At 42.8% G+C, this 18,889-nt stretch overlaps 4 protein-coding genes across 4 annotated transcripts; 2 read left to right on the top strand and 2 right to left on the bottom strand.

The window, feature by feature from the left end:
- The first annotated feature begins 65 nt into the window (after positions 1-65).
- On the top strand, positions 66-6,585 carry LOC135338352 (uncharacterized). The gene is made up of 2 exons (XM_064534450.1): positions 66-153; positions 2,420-6,585. The coding sequence occupies exon 2, from the start codon at positions 2,433-2,435 to the stop codon at positions 6,462-6,464; it is 4,032 nt and encodes a 1,343-aa protein (XP_064390520.1). The 5' UTR covers positions 66-153; positions 2,420-2,432; the 3' UTR covers positions 6,465-6,585.
- Positions 6,586-6,862: 277 nt separating this feature from the next.
- LOC135338931 (uncharacterized) lies at positions 6,863-13,712 on the top strand. Its single transcript, XM_064535026.1, has 23 exons — positions 6,863-7,073; positions 7,259-7,477; positions 7,539-7,759; positions 7,862-7,910; positions 7,955-8,055; positions 8,306-8,530; positions 8,775-8,867; positions 9,077-9,402; positions 9,673-9,765; positions 9,817-10,489; positions 10,555-10,638; positions 10,700-10,736; positions 10,804-10,898; positions 10,981-11,052; positions 11,267-11,467; positions 11,592-11,726; positions 11,863-12,038; positions 12,096-12,183; positions 12,267-12,299; positions 12,382-12,487; positions 12,806-12,897; positions 12,969-13,037; positions 13,278-13,712. The coding sequence occupies exons 1-23, from the start codon at positions 6,863-6,865 to the stop codon at positions 13,614-13,616; spliced, it is 3,738 nt and encodes a 1,245-aa protein (XP_064391096.1). The 3' UTR covers positions 13,617-13,712.
- A 40-nt stretch (positions 13,713-13,752) lies between these two features.
- On the bottom strand, positions 13,753-18,884 carry LOC135338277 (very-long-chain (3R)-3-hydroxyacyl-CoA dehydratase-like). Its single transcript, XM_064534363.1, has 12 exons — positions 18,707-18,884; positions 18,430-18,472; positions 18,301-18,374; positions 18,193-18,250; positions 17,916-18,046; positions 17,652-17,730; positions 17,416-17,523; positions 17,073-17,200; positions 16,560-16,672; positions 16,111-16,217; positions 15,611-15,745; positions 13,753-13,941 (listed from the first exon to the last, which is right to left on the bottom strand). Exons 1-12 carry the CDS (start codon positions 18,800-18,802, stop codon positions 13,871-13,873), a joined length of 1,143 nt encoding a protein of 380 aa, XP_064390433.1. The 5' UTR covers positions 18,803-18,884; the 3' UTR covers positions 13,753-13,870.
- LOC135338283 (forkhead box protein D5-C-like) lies at positions 13,952-15,604 on the bottom strand. Its single transcript, XM_064534367.1, has one exon. The coding sequence runs from the start codon at positions 15,065-15,067 to the stop codon at positions 14,171-14,173; it is 897 nt and encodes a 298-aa protein (XP_064390437.1). The 5' UTR covers positions 15,068-15,604; the 3' UTR covers positions 13,952-14,170.
- Positions 18,885-18,889: the final 5 nt, after the last annotated feature.

The following is an 18,889-nucleotide window of genomic DNA, read 5'->3' on the forward strand; positions in this document are numbered from 1 at the left end:
GGGAATCGAGGCTAAGGGCATGCAATTGCGCATGCGCTCTGCATCTGAAGAAGGCGTATGCTATGAATAATGAATTCCTAAAGGTAGGAGGGGCTGGTAGCTTTAGCACATGATAATATTTTAATTAATTCTGAAAAGAATAAGCAAAGAGAGGTGAGTTAGTAGCTATAGACTTGCATTGCAATAAATATATGCCTAGAATTATCACTACTAATACTAGCCTCGATTCCAGGCCGCTCTTCTTAATTGTTTAGGCCTTGTGAAGGAGGCTATACTAATACTAGGTAGACTCTCACAGTCACACACTTGTTACCTGCCAAAGTTAGCAAGCAATTTGAAGCTGATTGCAATCATTATTTTAGCTCTGGCTAAGTAACAGTACACAAGTTGCTTGCATATTAATTAAAAGGCTATCCACTGCACTGAATGTGTATGCTTATCAGTGGCCAGCTGCCTCCCTAGTCTGGCCACGCCCTCCCATACTTCGTATATGGTCGGGTGAACTTGCAATGAACAGTTCGTGCAGACACCCCAAGATTTTCTTGGGGTGTGAAACCGCTTGTCAAGTGCCTTGTGGGCCGTTGTGGCCTGTTGTGTAAACTGTTACGTAAGCTATTGCATCACGAAAAAGTAGCTAGATATGGGCCTCTACTGCTGTTTGTGTGCGAATGAGTCTCTGGACAACCGAAGGCGAAAGAAGCTCAATGGTCATAGCTGTTCTGAAGCAAGAGAAGTACTTGTGCAGCTCCTTCCAGTACCTCTGCATTGCATCCCTGAAACTAGTGCTAGTGACAGTATATTGTGTCACCAGTGCTAGAAACAACTGAAGAATGTCCATGCTCAACAATAAAAGCTATGCAAGGTAAAGAAGGAAGCAACAGAGCTAATAAATGGTCTGCTTTCAAGACATGCAGAAGATAACTTAACCACCACCGCCAAAAAGAAGTAGAGTTATGCAGGAACCCCCCACACCACCCATTCCATTATCTGTTTCAGTACCAACCATTCCACCAGTGTCAGCAGCAACCATTCCACCGGTGTACGTGTCAGCAGCAACCATTAAAATAAGAACCATAAGAAATATTGTCTCGGAAAGGAGGGGAGGCAATTAAAGTAGGATCGTCTATACATAACCTTCTACTGACAATGTAAAATGTTTCTGTTGTAGAGGTAGCAGTAAGTGCGTGAACACCGACATTGTCTGGAATGAGGCTCCTTAAATCTCCAATCTCGCGACTCGAAAATCATCTCCCCAGGTTTTAACACAATGGGCTTCATCAACTACTACTGCAACGAGATTCTTTATATACGGTGGTGACAGAAGCATATTTCGAAAAATACCCTTCGCTAATATGCTCTCTGGGGAGATGAACACCAACTGAGCTTCTCCTTTCAGTACTCTGTTAATAGCACTACGGTCTGTCTGAGCTTCTCCAACGTATTCCACTGTCAATCCTCCAGCTGCATACTTTTTTTGTTGATCCATCATCAGCGAAGTGAGGGGACTAATACAAAGTACAATGCTTCCAGATGTTCCTGCAAAACAGAAAAAGGCGTATATATAGGTACACTCATACAGCAATTTTAGTTCACCTTTCAATTGGTCAAAGGCCATAGGTAATGCAGCAAAGATTACTGACTTTCCATAGCCGGTTGGCAGTGACACAAATGTGTCCTTCCTCCAATGATTGAATACATTGCTTTCATTTGCTCTGGCTTTAAATAATGGATCCCAATTGCTCTAGCACTCTCAATTATCACGTCTTGCATCTTCATGTGTCTTTCCATAGTCTTGCACTATAATTATCTTGAAAGTCATAAACTAAATGTTCCACACTGATTTTTGGCCACACCTGTACCCATTCAGTGATTGCATGAATTTCACCACACAGTGGGTAACACCCACCACTACATGCACCTACACTATTTGGTTAACACCCAATTATCACTACTAGGTTATCTAACCGCGGCACTTAGGGCCTGACACGAGTGGTGATAGTGAAGTTCACCAGACTCTTGCAAAGAGGCTGGAAATCGAGACTACTGCCTCCCTGTGTGCCTGTAGCACTAGCAGTACCTAACCCCACCCTCTATTCTGAGTCATTCCATTCAGCATAATTATTGCAGCTCAATAGATAATTACCGAGTTTTATCCGGTATGAATTCACGGGTTCATATAAGGCAATAGACTTGCATTGTGTCTCACTAGCTACTAAACTGTGGCTTCAGTTTGCTAAGTGCATGATTTGTAATGTGTCGGGTGTTTATTACATAATTTTAATTGTATCCTTTCATTATAAATTTTGTGACCACATATAGTACTACTATTGTACTGCATTGTCATCTGTATAAGCTGTGCTTGATAATAGCACACCAGCCACGAGACAGTATTAAGTCAACTCCATTCTCTTCCATGCAGAGATTGCGAAATAATGCAGTCTTCAATACTGTTTTCGATGCTGGTCATATTCGCTATCGCTGCTTTATTCAACGGTGCATCAAGTCTCATCACTGTCAAACCATCTAACTGTACAAGCGGCCCAACTGACCTCGACATTGCCTTGGGACGTATAAACTATGGAACGGACCAAACAATTCAGTTAATGCCGGGAAAACATTGTATTAACAGTTTCAACACCACTTTGGAAGGGCTTAGCAACGTGACGCTTGAGGGCATTAGCGACGCTATTATCCAATGTGCAGCTGGTAGGGGACTGGCCGTGTTCAACGCTACTGACCTGACAATTAGGAACTTAACATTTGACGGATGTGGTGCCGGAAACGATGCGATAAACGATGTCATAGATAAGCTTAAAAGCATCACATACTTCTTTTACAACATATCGACAGAGAGTGTGAACAATATCACACTACTTTGTGGTCACTGTGAAAATTTCAGACTATCAGGTGTTACGATTATGAATACTTTGGGGCTGGGTTTTCTCGGAGTTAATGTGATTGGAGAGTCCATTTTGGAAGACAATGTCTTTTTCAATAATGTTCCGACTGGTTGTTTTTATCTGAGCTTCAATCTAACGGGGGGTGAACGAATTGGAGGTGGTGCTCTGCTGATCTATGCTGATTACATTGAATCAAATTACTCTCTGGAAGACATGTTTAAACTAAGTGTTTCCGATTCGAAGTTTCTAAACAATTCTTATTGTAGTGCTTTGTACACTAATCAATACTTGTCAGATTATGTTAACAATGATATCCAGACCTACTTTCTAAATGGTGGTGGTGGATTGTCTCTGAAACTTACTCAGTTCAGCTTTCGAGTTAATTTCACCGTTACTGACAGTGTCTTCAGGAACAACACGGCCAGGGGAGGGGCCGGATCCAGCGTTCAAATATACACGGGGGTGTACAACTCGAGCATTGTATTTTCAGATTGTGATTTCTCGAACAACGGACTCGCTGGTGAAATAGTCGAAGAATACACATTTGTAACTTCTAGTGCCGGCTTAGAAATTGTCTCTGACACGTTCCATCCAAGAATCCGTGAAGCCGAATGTATCACTAGCGATAATGCTGCACCGTCATCAGTTTTAGTTAAGAACTCTGATTTCAAATATAATCGAGCTTTTTCGGCAGCTGGTGCGGGAATATTTTCGTTCTATTCTCCCGGGCAACGACGTCAATTTCCTCATATTGTCGAATTCGTCTCCTGTCGATTCATTGGGAACTATGCATTTTCTGCGAGTGCACTATTTATTCAGGAATGGAAGTACATAGCTGCTCAACCAGGTCTCAATGTTGTGCTAAGAGATGTGAAAATGTCTGACAATGTAAACTTTAAGTTTCGAGAGGTATCCTCGCAATCGAGCAAGTCAGGAGTCGTGCATGTTTTGGCTACTAATATGACAATGCTAGGCAATAATGTTATCAGGAACAATATGGGAAGTTCTGGTGTGTATTTGGAGAAATCTATCTTCCATATCGACGGAAGTGTCTCGTTTATTAACAATTCTGCTTCACTTGGCGGAGGTGTGCGATTTGAATATCAATCTCTTTTGATACTTAGCAACAATTCGAATTTGAATTTTATTTCAAACAAAGTGAGTGTATATGGTGGTGCAATATACTCGGACAACGTGCCTGGTGCCGATGGATTTCGTGTAATAGATTGCCCGATATATTTCGGTGAACTGTCTCTATTGTGTTTTCAAGATATTTCGCAGGAATGTTCGGATGTAACAAAGTTAAATGTTTCTATACTCTTCGAAGACAACACTGCTCAACAGGGGGACATGGTATACGGTACGACACTCGATACTTGCCCCTGGGCAAACGTATTTAAAGATGATGTTGACAAGAATATTTTCGAAGTGCTCTATATGCGACAAGAACAAGGATTATCGTCACCGATGCATTTTGACACTGCACCCAACAATTCTCGTGTGGTTTCTACCTCTCCTGCAGTCCTGGTGATTGAGCAGGCGACCAATCAGAGTGGTTCTATACCTGTCGTTCCTGGACGTACTATACATTTGCACACATCAGCACTTGATCAATTTAATCGACCCGCTTACTCTGTTATAACTTCTCTGATTTATAGAAATGGAGTCATTGATTATAGGAACCATACTTCTATTGGTTCTTCCAACTATTGGCTTCTCGAAGGTAACAGCAACTCCACAACTTTGAACGTACCAGTGAGAGTAGTCGGCACTCCCAATGCCTCAGATTTCGATTTGATACTCGTAGGAGTGGGCTCCTATGCTCAAGACAGTGTGCGAATCCACATCACTGAGTGTCCGCCCGGCTTTGTTTTTGAAAGCGGGATAGCATCGTGTGTCTGTGACGAGAGATTGCTTAATTCAAATCCACCAATCAGATGTAACGATGATGACACTCTCTCCGTTCCTTTAGACACGTGGGTGGGTTTCCAAGACAACGAAAATACTACACTGGTGATATCGCTATGTCATTTTGACTACTGTAAGAGAGGTGCCAAAAACGTATCTTTGATCGACGTTGATGCCCAATGTAGTGATGGCTTTGAGAGATCTGGTTTTGGCTGTGGAGGCTGCAAAGAAGGCTATGGTTTGACCCTCGGTGAGAACAAGTGTAAACGGTGCTCGAATTTCAACATTTTTAGTATCATTGGTTTTGCTGGTGTTGGTGTTGGTCTTATTTCCATCTTGGTATCTCTACGACTGTCAATTTCCAACGGTTACCTGAATGGAATAATGTTTTACGCTAGTGTCATCACCTTGTTCAACCCTGTTCTATCAGCACAATCATATATTCTAAAAAACCTCCTGACGCTATTTTCGTGGCTAAATTTGAACATTGGATTTGAGCTTTGTTTTTACGCAAACATGACTGCCTTTCAACAGTCGGTACTTGCGTTTATCTTCCCTGTGTATCTGTATGTTTTGATGGGACTGATTATTTTGGTGTCCCGGTGCTCACAGAAATTTTCTCAGTGGTTCAACAAAGATGGTTATTCGGCTACTAAACTTTTTGCTACTCTTTTTGTGATGACATACACGAGTATTATGAGCAACTGCATTCATATATTGGGTTACAATACCGTCACAATTCTGAATACAAATACAACAACAACAATAACGCAGACGGTTTGGAAGACTGATCCAACTCAATTCTACTTTGAAGGCTACCACATCCCACTGTGCTTACTGGCAATTGTCATTCTGGCAGTGTATGTTATACCGGCCCCGCTTATCCTGTTGGTTCCAAGTTTAGTACTGCGTGTGCCTATCCTCAAGAACTATAAGCCGCTGTACGATGCATTCTGGGCTCCATTTAAACCAAATTTTCGATTCTGGATCGGCTTGCGACTACTCCTGAGAATTTTCCCTTTCATATTTGCTAACTTTATTCGTAATCCCACTAGTGTCCTAACTCTAATCACATTTCTCCTCACAATGTGTTTTGCCCAGTCTATCCTACAGCCGTACGAGGGAAGGTTGAGAAACACGTCTGACCTATTTCTTCTTTTCGACTTAGTACTGGTATTGGTTGGATACCTACATTTTTACGCTTTCGATTTCAATAGCCGGGAAGTGAGCGCTAGTTTCCAGTCCACCCTTGAAAAATGGGAGACAAGCTATTATGCCTTCAGTATCTCCATTGTTTATATTCTACTGCTCATTTTCGTAATTGTAAGGATTGTTGTTCGATTCCCAATTCTAAAATTCTATGTCTGGAAGCTTCTCACTGCAATTATTTTTTGTAAGTCACTAGCAAAATGGTTGCCCGCTGAACCCAAGATAGAGCGGTTATCAAAGAAGGGAAAGAAATCATACGGTTCCACGACTAAGGAGTCAATTAATGGTGACGGAGCTGTTGAGCGCTCGAGCAATCAGCTGGAGTACAGTTTCAGTACTGATAACGTTCCGGATAAGAAGAAAACTGTTGCAACATTCTCTGAATTGAGGGAACCATTGTTGGACTCCTTTGGAACTGCTGATGTAGAAGTGAGACATACACACTGACAGCTGACGTTGTTATAACTTTTTTTGCTGCATTTTAGTGTAACTAGCTATTATAATTGTTTTTGTACTATATATACTGCTGCGTATTTCTTTGAGGTTTTATGAAACAAATCACAACATGCATGACATTATGTTTGCATGGCTGTATACAATGTTTGAAGCTATGGCTATAATATATACACTGGTCACTGTCTAGCAGAGAGTTCATTTTAGAGGTAGAGTAGGGAACTTTATTGCGCATGCGCACAGAAATTTATGTCAGCAGTACAGTGACTTCGCACCTCTTATATACAGAGCTGGCAAGTTGGACTATACTAGCTAGCTGTTAGTTCAGTCGTTAAATCAGACTGCATGGATTTGTCCAATACATGTAGGTCTCTTTTCAGATCTCCTTGACAATGTCAAGTAGTCTGCAGCTCCCCAGTGAGGACAATTTAGCAAGTGTCTGCAGCGAGCCTCTCCTAGACCACCCCCCTTCCTCCTATCAGCAATCTCCGAGGAGTAGGTCTGCAGGGCCTGGGGCTACCAGGAATCATGAGAAGAAGAACAAGTCAGACAATATTATATATCCATTGGAAGAACAGGCCAATCAGTTGGAACAGCCGTCAGGTTGGTAGTCATGATATGTATAGCAACAATATTATTGATAAGAGAATAATTATTTTCCCACAACGCCAACACCTGCTGTTTTGTATCGAGTCATCCATGATGTATATTTTCCGGTTACTGTTGATAATTTATTTGCAACCATTTACCACTCTGTTACAATTGACTGCATTCTGCTAATAACACAGATGCTTGGATGCAAGATGAGAAGGAGCGCTCATCCTCTTTGACAGCTGACCTGAGCCGTAGTCACCCAGACCTCCGGACAATCCCCCTCATCCTAACTCCCCTGCCCGATACACGCCCACGCACAGCTGCATCCGTACTCAACACGAGGAGGAACAAGGTAGCACCTGCTGCCCCCGCTGGTACCTTTCACGAGCTGAGAAGTCTATCACCGGCACCAGGTAGAACATTTACATGCATGTACATTGTTTCGATCCTATGTAAAATTGTTGGATTTTTCAGATTTCTGGGTCACTGGAAGTGGCACATCAGCTTCCCAATCCCCAAGCCACACCTCTTTTACCACCCCCTCCTCGGCAAGATGGAGATGCAATCGAGTGTACCCGTCCATCAGTGCGACAGAGGTGACCTCTTCAGATCTGAGAGCAGCTGCTGGAGAGATTAGTGGAGATGATAGTGTGTTTGTGGAGGAGGCTACTGGGGAAGCAGTGATGAGCAAACAGGTGCACTCCGTATGTATGTGTATTGGTATGTAGTTAAGGGTAGCCTGTTAAAGTTACGTCTGTTTGCCAGGGAATATTGAATTATGCTTTTCTCACATGCAGCTGTCTCCTCGTCAGTCACTAGGTGATGGTGCTGACTCTCTTATTCAAAGTAAGACTTGGTTCACATAATTATTAGACATTGTTTTCATTCAGATGTTTTCTCCGTTCCAAAAGCCTCTTCCTCTGATTCCGATTCCAGCCACGTCCACGTTCCGTACATCCCATTCCACTGTGCACAGGAGGCTCTTACAGTGGTGAGTCATCCAACGTACTATAGGTATCCAGCCTCTATATGCCCAGTGGTTGCTATACTAAAAATTTCTAGCACTAATAAATTGGTGAGTGGTGGATGCAAAAACTGTACTGAGTGATAGCTGGGGGGCCAACCAGTGTGGGCAGAACTCTGCTCTATGCTAGCAAAAATAATGATATTATTAGCGAATGCAATCAGTATAACTGTCTCAATTAGTTTGTATATGCTCTCTTCGAGTTTTTCCATTACAGGTTGTCAACGATATGCAATCGATGAAGTCTCGACATATAGAGATTGTGGAGCAGATTCTGAATGTTTACAACGACATAGAGCAAGAATCAAAGTCTCAATACAGAGGGTTTGTACTGAGGTTGAAGGAACAACACAGCTCTAAAGTTGGGGCATATAAAGAAGTGGTGAAGGCTCTGCAAGATGAGCTGAACAATATGAGCACTCATTGGGAGGGTACTGTCAAGGTAAACACTTGTTTCCATGGTAATATACCCTTGGCCAGATCTAGACCAGCATGCATGGCTGTAATAAGTTAAAGAAGGGGCCTCATCAACAAAACACATGCTGCGAAAGGAGATACTGGGGCCCATTATAACCTTATCGAGTCATAATTATAAGCCCATAGCAACACTGCATGCATGTGAGCTGTTAGAATCACCAATTTGTACATACATTAATTGGTACGTGATAATGGTTGTGATGTCACAGAGCATCAGTCATCGTAACCGAGAGTTACTAGAAGAGAACACGGTCCTGTACCAAAAGGTCAAAGATGTGCTTGAGAAGACACAAGAAGAGAAGGTGTGAGAAAATCATTGTTATTAATTCGTATAATATACTAAATGGTACAGGAGAAGACAGCTGTGTACTTTACGAAGCGGCTGGACAAGGAAAAAGCAAAGCACAACAAACGTATTGCTAGCTTTACCTCTAACATAAATTCTATAATCGGAGCTATATACGTACTAAAATGTTGGTGCATTAAATGACGTAACGTTCGCACTGTTCAGCTTTTGTACTATAGATCACCACCCTCCCCTGCAGTGATGATTAGGGCTCGGGAGACTATGGTCCAGTTCCACCACAAGGCCAAGAAGAAACTGACCCTGTTGGAGGAGGACTCACAGACACACATGTCCAGGGAGAGGGCCACCCATTCGCAAGAACTGCAGACTCTAGAGAGAGAGTTGGAGCAGAGTAGAAGACAGCTGGCTGAGTTGACGACGAATTGTGATGTCACAGGAGCCTCTCTGACTGCTAACAAAGTTGCTCCTGTAATGGCTGTGGTGGAGTCATCTCCTGTTCCTGTTAATGCTAAAACACAACACATTGAAAGGTATATAAAGTTAATGGATGGATATTTCTGTGGTATCGTGGACAAGAATGTTATTCATGAATTTACCTCACTATGATTAATGTATAAATAGATAGCCTATTACATAACCCTTCCTGTCCGTGTGATATAAGATCAGCCATGTGTTGCCATAATTTATTTATTGCTAAAATAAAATTCATGTCAACTGAAAGTGTTACGGTGAAACGATACTACAATTTCATTCGACTTTAAATGTTCTGCAGAAGTACTGCAATGTTTTCCGTTCTGTAGTTCTGCTCCAGAAGTTGCTCCAGTCGCTGCTACGATAGAAAGAGAAGCAACGGATCGCAATGTTCGATCTGCTCAAAGCCTGGAACTTCAAAGGTACATTGCATGTATTTTCACTTATTTGTGGCTTACGTACCAACACTACAGGCCAGCTGGTGAAGCCGTCCCAGCTGCTCATAGTCTGATAAAGATCAGCTCAAGTTATCTCTCAATTAGTGATGACCCTGGTCCAATGCTGCCTCATGATGATGGTGAACCTACAGACACTTCTGTAACAATAGCGGAGGAAGATAAGAACGATTTTATTGAATTCGTGCACAATACAACAGTTGCCAAGGGTACTCAGGAAGTAGGGTCAGATGTTGATGATTTCACAGTTAATAAGGATACCTTAGAACCGATTGATCGAGAAGAACTGCCCGCAGATGATGAATCACTTGATGATGAAGAGCTAACTGTAGCCCAAGTGGCAATCCTTGCAGGCATAGAGGAATCTGTTGTTGCAGAGCCTCAGGACAACGCAGCTGTTACAGAGGAGGACGAACGAGCAGTTGTAGAGCATGAAGAGATGGAGACTGGCGATCAACCATTGCAAGACGAGGATGAGCAACTCGCGGTTGTCACTAGCAACAGAGGTGGTGCTTCGACTGGTAATACAAAGCCAGAGTCCCCTGCAGCTGTACAGGTGGTAATGATATATATGTACGATACACAACAGGTCCACACTGCATTAATTTTCATGCAGAATGGTGACCCTCGACTACAGCAAGAGTACAGGAAGTTGCAAAAGCAAGTTGCAGAGCTCAAGAAACAACATCAGGTACACCATATGCATGCACCATAAGCTACATATCGTTTGCAACAATGTTTCCTCCTCTGAAACAGACAGACTTGACTCAGCTAAAGACGCTGGAAAAGGAGGCTGCTCACAGCGGGTACAAAGGAACAGTGGGCTCCACCATTGAAGATGTGAGTATTGACTGAACTAGCCAGCTCTGATTCTGTTTTTTGAATTAATGATTAATTACAGAAACGAGAACTTAAGAAGAAAGAGAAGGAGATAAAAGGTATAATTATACTAAGTGTGAGAAGTTGATAATAGTACCATTCTTCACTGCTTTTGGCTGGGTGCAGATGCTCAGAAGCAGTGTAACATAGCTAAGAATAATCTTACTAAGATCCAGTCCCAACTGACATCAACAGAGACGGAGCTGTCTTCTCTTAAGAAGGTACGTACAATTGTACAGTCTCCATGCATAGGAGTCTGAGTGGTTGTAACCTGTATACGTGCTCGTTCATACGTACCCGTAGAACCATGACCGATTGTCTGAAGAGATGAGGAACAAAGAGACTGAACTAGCGAAACTGTCTTCCGCAGCCAAAGTAAGTTGAAGTTGAGCCATACCTACCTACATACAGTGAGTTGTGGTACGAGGAGTAGGAGATTCATGCATCTATACTCCTGGTAGTACGCATTAACAATATGCCAGCTGTAAAATGCGGTCAGCCTCAGGGCAGACCGCAATTTACAATTATAGTTTGATGTTTTACTGGGTTGTATTAGAACTCGAATGGCATTAACTAAACCAATGCACAGGATGGGGCAGCTGCTATAGAGAAGTTGGACGAGCTACAGGAGGTTACAAAGAAGCAGTCTGAAGAGATACAAAAGCTAGTGACGAGCTTCAACAGTGAAAGAGTTCTGAGGAAGAAGTACCACAACATGATAGAGGACATGAAAGGGAAGATTCGCGTTTACTGTCGAGTGAGGCCACTCAGCTCCTCAGAGAGAGAGAGAGTGAGTTAGGCTCTTTCGTACATTCCTAAAATATATGCATAATATTAACTCTTTGAAATGCCTGGCTTGCGCTGTACATACATTTACACAGTTATTTTAGGAATTTGTTAATTTCTTGTCACAGAAAGACCGGTCGGTTATTGACAGTCCTGATGAATACTCTGTGCATGTGAGGACGACAAGAACGACTAAAGAATATCAGTTTGATCAAGTCTTTACTGCCGAGCACTCACAAGAGAAAGTGTTTGAGGATACCAAGGTAACGTAATGTTTACATTGTACGCAGTGCCATTGAAGATCAAGTTGAGAGTTGAATATAATAATAATAGTTATAGTTGAATGTGCATGTAATCATTTCGGTACTGTGCCGTACTTTAAAATTACCTCTCTTGCAGAATCTAATTCAGTCGGCGGTGGACGGGTACAATGTGTGCTTATTTGCCTATGGGCAGACTGGGAGTGGAAAAACGTACACCATGATCGGGGGCAAAGACTCCAAGGGAGTGCTCACCTCACCTGGTATCGCCCCGAGGGCATTCAACGAAATCTATCGAATTCTGGATGCCAATAGGTTCGCCGTTATAAATGGGATGTGGCTTTAATGTGCATGTGACGCGTTCTTTTGCAGTGAAAAGTTCTCCTTTAGCGTGGCTTGCTACATGCTTGAGCTGTACAACGATCGTCTCATCGACCTCTTCAACCCCAGGGGAAAAGAAATATCCTCTCTCTCATTCATTATAGTAAATGTAGATACTGCATTGCATGCAGCTCTCTTTGTTTTCCTTGACTGCTCCTCTACCCTGCTAAGTTGGACATTAAGAAAGACAAAAAGGTAAGTGCTGTACATGTATACGCACACAAACATGATATAAAAGCTGAGCTGTTAGTTTCACTACAGCTCTTATACTCCTCAGGGCATGGTGGTGGTACAGGGGTCCATTTCCCACCCAACAGACAGTTCCGAGCAACTCCTGGAACTATTTGAGAAGGGCTCAAGGAATCGTCACGTTTCCTCTACAAGTAAGCATGTAGCGTTGCCCAGTATACTGAAAGTTAATCCTTAATTGGTATTATCTCATATGGCAGAGGCCTTCGTTATAATTGGTACTATACTAAGTCTTGTGCGGCGGAGGTAAGTCTTGTGCGGCGGAGGTATAATGCAGTGGTGTGGGGAGCCCCCCCATATTTCTAGGCAAGATGACTTATATCAAGCTGCACTGTATGTAGGATATAATTATATATAGCCTTACTTTTTTCTATTCAAAAAACTAGAGCCCCCATTGAGAAATTGCTTCGTATACGCTACTAATAATGTGTTGTGCTTGTTCATGCATGCAGAGATGAATGCGGAGAGCTCCAGATCCCATTTGGTCATCGGAGTCATTATTGAGTCAACTAACAAGACCAACGGCTCTGTCCATAGAGGGAAGGTACGCTTCTCTCTTTACAGTGTAGCTATCGTAATCATGTGATCATGTAATCGTGCTCTTGACACTTGTAGTTGAGTATTGTGGATCTGGCAGGGTCGGAGAGAGCCTCTAAAACTGGCGCCACTGCAGAACAGCTCAAGGTTAGTATTATGGGTCATATACATGCACATGACGTATAGCCAGCAAGCCTTTGTGCAGAACAGCTCAAGGTTAGTATTACGGGTCATATACACGCACATGCATGGCGTATAGCCAGCAAGCCTTAGCTTAAAGTTAGTATGCATATGATTGGCTGGGGGTGTGTGTACTAAAGCCAGCGGGCCTCTGCATGTAGCTATTAGTATGGTATAAACTGAACTCTCGCCCATTTCCCACCACAGGAGGCCCAATCAATCAACAAATCTCTAAGTGCCCTGGGCGATGTTATCAGTGCTCTATCCTCCGGACAGGAATTCATACCGTACCGAAACAATCGTCTCACGCTACTCATGCAAGACTCCCTGGGGGGAAACGCAAAGACACTTATGTTCGTAAACATCAGTCCAGCTGACTACAATGCAGACGAGACAGTCACCTCTCTCACGTACGCTGCCAGGGTGAAGCTTATCAGTAATGACGCATCTAAGAACGCAGAGAATAGAGAGATCACGCGACTGAAGGGCATCATAGCCGCACTCAAGAAAGGAGAGGAGCTGGGAGAAGATGATCTAGAACTGTAAACTGATACCGTTTTGTTTTTGAGTGATTGTCTTATATAGAAAGTCAGTTGATTAAATCAATTATGGAGGCACGCATGGTCAAATTTGATGGAATAATTATGACACTACTGTAGCTGGAATTTTAGTACGTGTACGATTAACAGATTCTATAATTCCATCCAAAACACTTATTCACACAAATTACAATAATAAAGAATTAAAGAAACATGGAAAATCTATTATTATCCTATTGTCACTATAGCTACCAGCATCAGTTAGTCTGTCTTTGCTTTGCCAAGCTTCTTCTTCCGTTGAGCGAACATGTAGGTGATCTGGTTGTACGCAACTGCAGGGGGGGGGAGAAACAAGTATGAGTCACCTGACATGTAATGCATAAATAAAACAGTTGTGTTAATGTTATATCGTACTATGCAAAAGATGTAAAAAGTTTCCTGTTTTGTATTAAAATTTGATGATAAATCAATTGGCATAAAATTAATGAGAACAAGCTTAAAACTTAAAACTCTCATACAAAATTCAAATATTTAAAAATTCAACGAATTATATATTTTAGTTCAGTTCAAAAGTTGATTAGCTGGCTTGAGTGACATCATGTAGGGGACCGATGGAAACTGAAACGTAAGTGGAGGGCGAGGGGTTAGCAGCGAGGGAGGGGGTATGGTCACAGGAGATGAGGGCATCCACTGAAGAGGTGATGGCAGTATGGGTCGGAGTATTGGCTGGTGACGCAGTGGCTGTCCCCATGGCGATGACAAGGCCTGCATAAGAGGAGATTGAATCAGATTTGGGAAGGACATCTGAGGTGGCGGTGGGAAGGACATCCGAGGGGGCAGTGGGAAGGACATCCGAGGGGGCAGTGGGAGGGAGATCCGAGGGGGCAGTGGGAGGGACATCCGAGGGGGCAGTGGGAGGGTGGAAGATGTAACAGTCCGGCCGCTAAGAGATCCATTGCCATAGTGATGTAGAGGCGATGTCAGACTGAGTGATTGTGCCTTTGTCTTTTCGTATTCTTGAACTCTTGACTTAACCCGCCTCCGTGTGAAATCACCAGAGCTGAAGTCGCTCAGATTTGCCGGATGTATCCCCCAGAAGTAGCCCTTTCTTACATCGCAGCGAGCCACCTTTACAAAGCACGCATGCATCGAGAGATTGTGCCTCACGCTGCTTCTCCAGGCCAGATCAGCCACTTGAAAGTACGGGTACTTGCTCTCAAAGTTATCGTAGATCTCCAGTAGATAGAGCATCTTTGAAGGTGACTCCATGATCGCCCTGGCAATGAGCTCGAGAATGGATGCTACAGGGGCTCGAAACTTCTCCATTTCTTGTTCAAGAGAGGAGCTTGTACTTAAGATGGACTCTTGACTTGAGGAAGTAGAGGTAATTTCACAGTCACTCTCAGAGCCAGACACATCATCGTAGGAATTGATTCTTCTCTTCTTAGCTCCTGACATTCTCCTGCTGTTAGTTCTTCTGGTTTTGCTTCAGTAATGAGGAATCACACAGAGAAAGGGATTTTATAGGCCCCAAAACAGCTGACAGGTTCAGAGGGCATGTGGTGATAATTGCCGCAAATTGTCACACAGGACATAATACATGATTTATCTGACAGAATAACTCTTAGTAATGAATTCCAAAATAGTGCTCCTAGCTACCAAGTATGTACCAGAGCCAAACCACTCAAGCTTTACAGTTGTAGGCACAATGTATTACACATAGACAAAACCATGTACAGATTAATACACAGCTTATACATATCTCTCTTACTCACAGTCAAAACCAATAGATACTAGGAGGTAACCCTAGGAGGTAACCGATAGATACTACAATACACCTAGCATGCCTCCACACACTGTAACAGTTTCAACCACCAATAGCTTACAGTCAAAACCAAATAACCAATAGATACTAATACACGCAGGTAACCGATAGATACTACAATACACCTGGCATGCCTCCACACACTGTAACAGTTTCAACCACCATACAATACTTACTGATAGGAATGATGAACAGTGCAATCCTCAGTACGATGGAGGGAGATGGGAGGTTAAAGTTCAAGGGGGCGGGCAGGCTGACCTTGAAGTCATCAGAGTGGTCATAATGCTCCAAAGACAAATACGTTGATATGGCTACAGAGAGGAGATTGATACAGCATAAATTATTCTTCATCATATTCTCATATTACGCCTAGACAGAAGGTGACTAATTGCTCCCTATTGTCTCTAATTATAACGAACAACATAGCACAGTAACACTTATAAGTGTGAGCACAATAACTGTGTTATCAGCTAAGTTGGATGAGTGATGTAAAGTACATGTGTACAGGCAACAGACGGTAATGTATACTGTGACAGCGGGTTATTTTCCTATGGTCCAAATTTTTGTATTTTTCGTATTAGAGCATTAATTTTAATGCACAGTAGGCTCTACGTCACCATTCTGGAGCTGTGTGAATATTAATTTAGAGTACGAAATATTAAACTTAGTGATGTACCTTCCAGAGTGAATCCTATGGGGTAGAGGGGGATCCAGGCGGAGTACCTCAACCAGCTCAGAGCACCCACCTCTATGTTAAGCACTGACAGGGCATAGTAGGGATACCTAGAGAGGGAGGGGGGATTAGTCTCGGTTCCAGGCCAATTTGTCTTTAATATTAGCGTTACAATTTAGAGAAAAGTCGGACCGGGAACGAGGCTAGGGGGGATTGGAATAAGTGCTGATACATACATGTAGGTGATAGTACAGTACAGTTTAGTCTTTTGGTACATGTACACTTGTCGTAATTGCAGGGGCTCTCTCGTTTGTTGGCTCGAGACTAGCTACTCACCTTGCTGCTAACGAACTCATCGTCAACGACTTTGCGCATATGCACAATACAGCTGACTTTAATTACACTTATAAAGCTAAGGTACTGATGTACACACGCTCTCAAGCCACACCCACCTGATGACCTCTATGAGCGACCAGGCGAGGAACAGACAGAAGATGATGGGATGATAATGAATCTCCACTGACGGGACCACCACTACATACACCATCAGGAAGCGACCAACCACCTGTCAGTGTTATATAGTCTCAAAACGCACACGCTTCAATAACGACAACACAGCACAGCATTCAGAGATTCATCTCATAGATAAAAGCTCATAATTATATAACACTGAGTTGCTATAGGTACATTGTATAATAATTGAAATCGGACGATCCTAGGGCACTCTTAGTTAGATATATCAAAACAGGCTCGTTTCGGGGGAAAATCATTGATAATAAATAGTCCATCCTTTCTTCAAAATTGCAATCGTTAATTAAGTACGCTATTCAATAGAGCTATGAAAGAGCTACAAAATTCACTTTTTACCCATTACATGTACGATATTACGATATAACAATGTGCAATGCTATTGTGTGTGTGAGAGACTGTGGTAAGTGGAGAGGGATAAGGGGTGTGGCCTTCACCTGAATAGTTGTGGAGGACACACCACTCTTGACGAGCCCGAGCATGGCGTGGACCGCCTCCAGAAGCATCAAGGAATGACAAAACAGCATCATGTCTCCAGTCTTCTCGTACGCCATCAATATGCCCTCTGTGGGGGTGTGGTCAAAGTACTCATGAATATAGTTATAAACAAGAAAGGTAGGAAAAAACTTAAAAGATGGGCAAGCTACATGTATGTGTCTAGACTGACGACGTCAATCTAATGATAGAACTTTTTAAGTCAAGCATAGTGATACTAAGTTAAGTAAAGAGATACTGTACGTGCATGTTTGCGAAAGGTATCCATGTACGATGTTCACTGACCCATTCCTCCCCTGAAGCACTTTAAGAGGGCCAGTACGATGAGAATGAACCCACTCCATTGTACTCCATTGTACAACAGCAGGTACGCTATCTTGACCTTCACCAGGACTGGGGGGGGGGGGGTAACATGTATCACATGATATAGAGACATGGTTGGACTGCACTCCACAGAGCAGTATTAGTATTATTATAGCTATAATATTAAAGGTAGTACAGACATTGAAGTAGACACATACTGTCAGTGATAGAGTTGATCTTCTCTGTCTGCTTCTTCATTTCTGCTTCAAGTTCCTTCATTTCTGCTTTGGTCTTCTCCTAAGAACAGAAGCCAAAGAGCTTTATAGAACCAGTTGTTGTTTTACCCAAGACAACACTGTCTCTAAGTCACATGCCAGGAATGCAATGAATCTCATTTCAGAGAGTTAGTATTCTCATTTCCACACCATCATAATTATATAATTACTGAGTAGCCACACCCCTTAGCTCCGCCCACCCCTCACCATTTCCGGTGACATTCCCTCTGTCCCACTTTCCTCATCATCACTCTCTGGTTGGTACTCCCAGTGCTCAAAATCAATCGCGATCCAGTGGGGACGTTCGTGCGCTACTTGTAGGCGTGGCCACGTACCTCCTGCACACACACACAGGGGGGGGTGGGCATGATAATTATATACTTAAGAAAACATTTCAATAGGTAAGTACAATATAGTAGGAACATAAGTAGTAGACCATCGCCAGTAAATTCCTAACTGTGTCTGCAATTCAGGTGGTATTTACCGGTTTTCTTCACGAGACGAAACTCCACCTCATTCTGACCAAACTTGACTCGACATTTCTAGTGAAGGAAGAGAAATCACAACACAATACTTGATATGAATTTCTCACGTCTGATTCCAGAGGTTCGTAGAAGACCAACTCAAACTTGTAAGTGGCCCTCCCCGATGATCCCATCCCCTCCCCTGTGAAGATACAATGGATGACCACTATATCGTTACAGAGGGGGTGTGGTCTCACCTTTGAAGGTCATGTAGTCCTCTTTGATCGTGAAGTCAGGTCTCTACAGTACAAGGGTTAGAGGGAGAAAACTATGTAATGACATTAACGTATTAAAATGTATAAATGAGAGCCGATAATATCAACTGATCTATTAAATTACGCGCAGCTGGAACATTAGAAATCTACACCAAGGATACTCTTGGGTTAGCGTTAACGGAATATATAATTATAATAGTGTACTTGCTCGTAGCTGTGACACCCGGACCCGGCCACACGGTCCCTCCCTCCCTCTCACCTCTGTCAGCTGATATTTGACAGTGATGATAATCATCTTCTCTCTCTGTGCCCACAGCACAGACGGTGTCAGCTCATCCAAATCTCCTTCCCCCATTCTGCAGTCAATTAGTATCCAATATAAATGTGTTGCCTTCAATGTGCAATAGCTAGCATGTGGCAAACTTAATTAAAGGCCGCCCTC

Source organism: Halichondria panicea, chromosome 7 (assembly GCF_963675165.1).
Source record: "Halichondria panicea chromosome 7, odHalPani1.1, whole genome shotgun sequence".
NCBI classification, from domain to species: domain Eukaryota; kingdom Metazoa; phylum Porifera; class Demospongiae; order Suberitida; family Halichondriidae; genus Halichondria; species Halichondria panicea.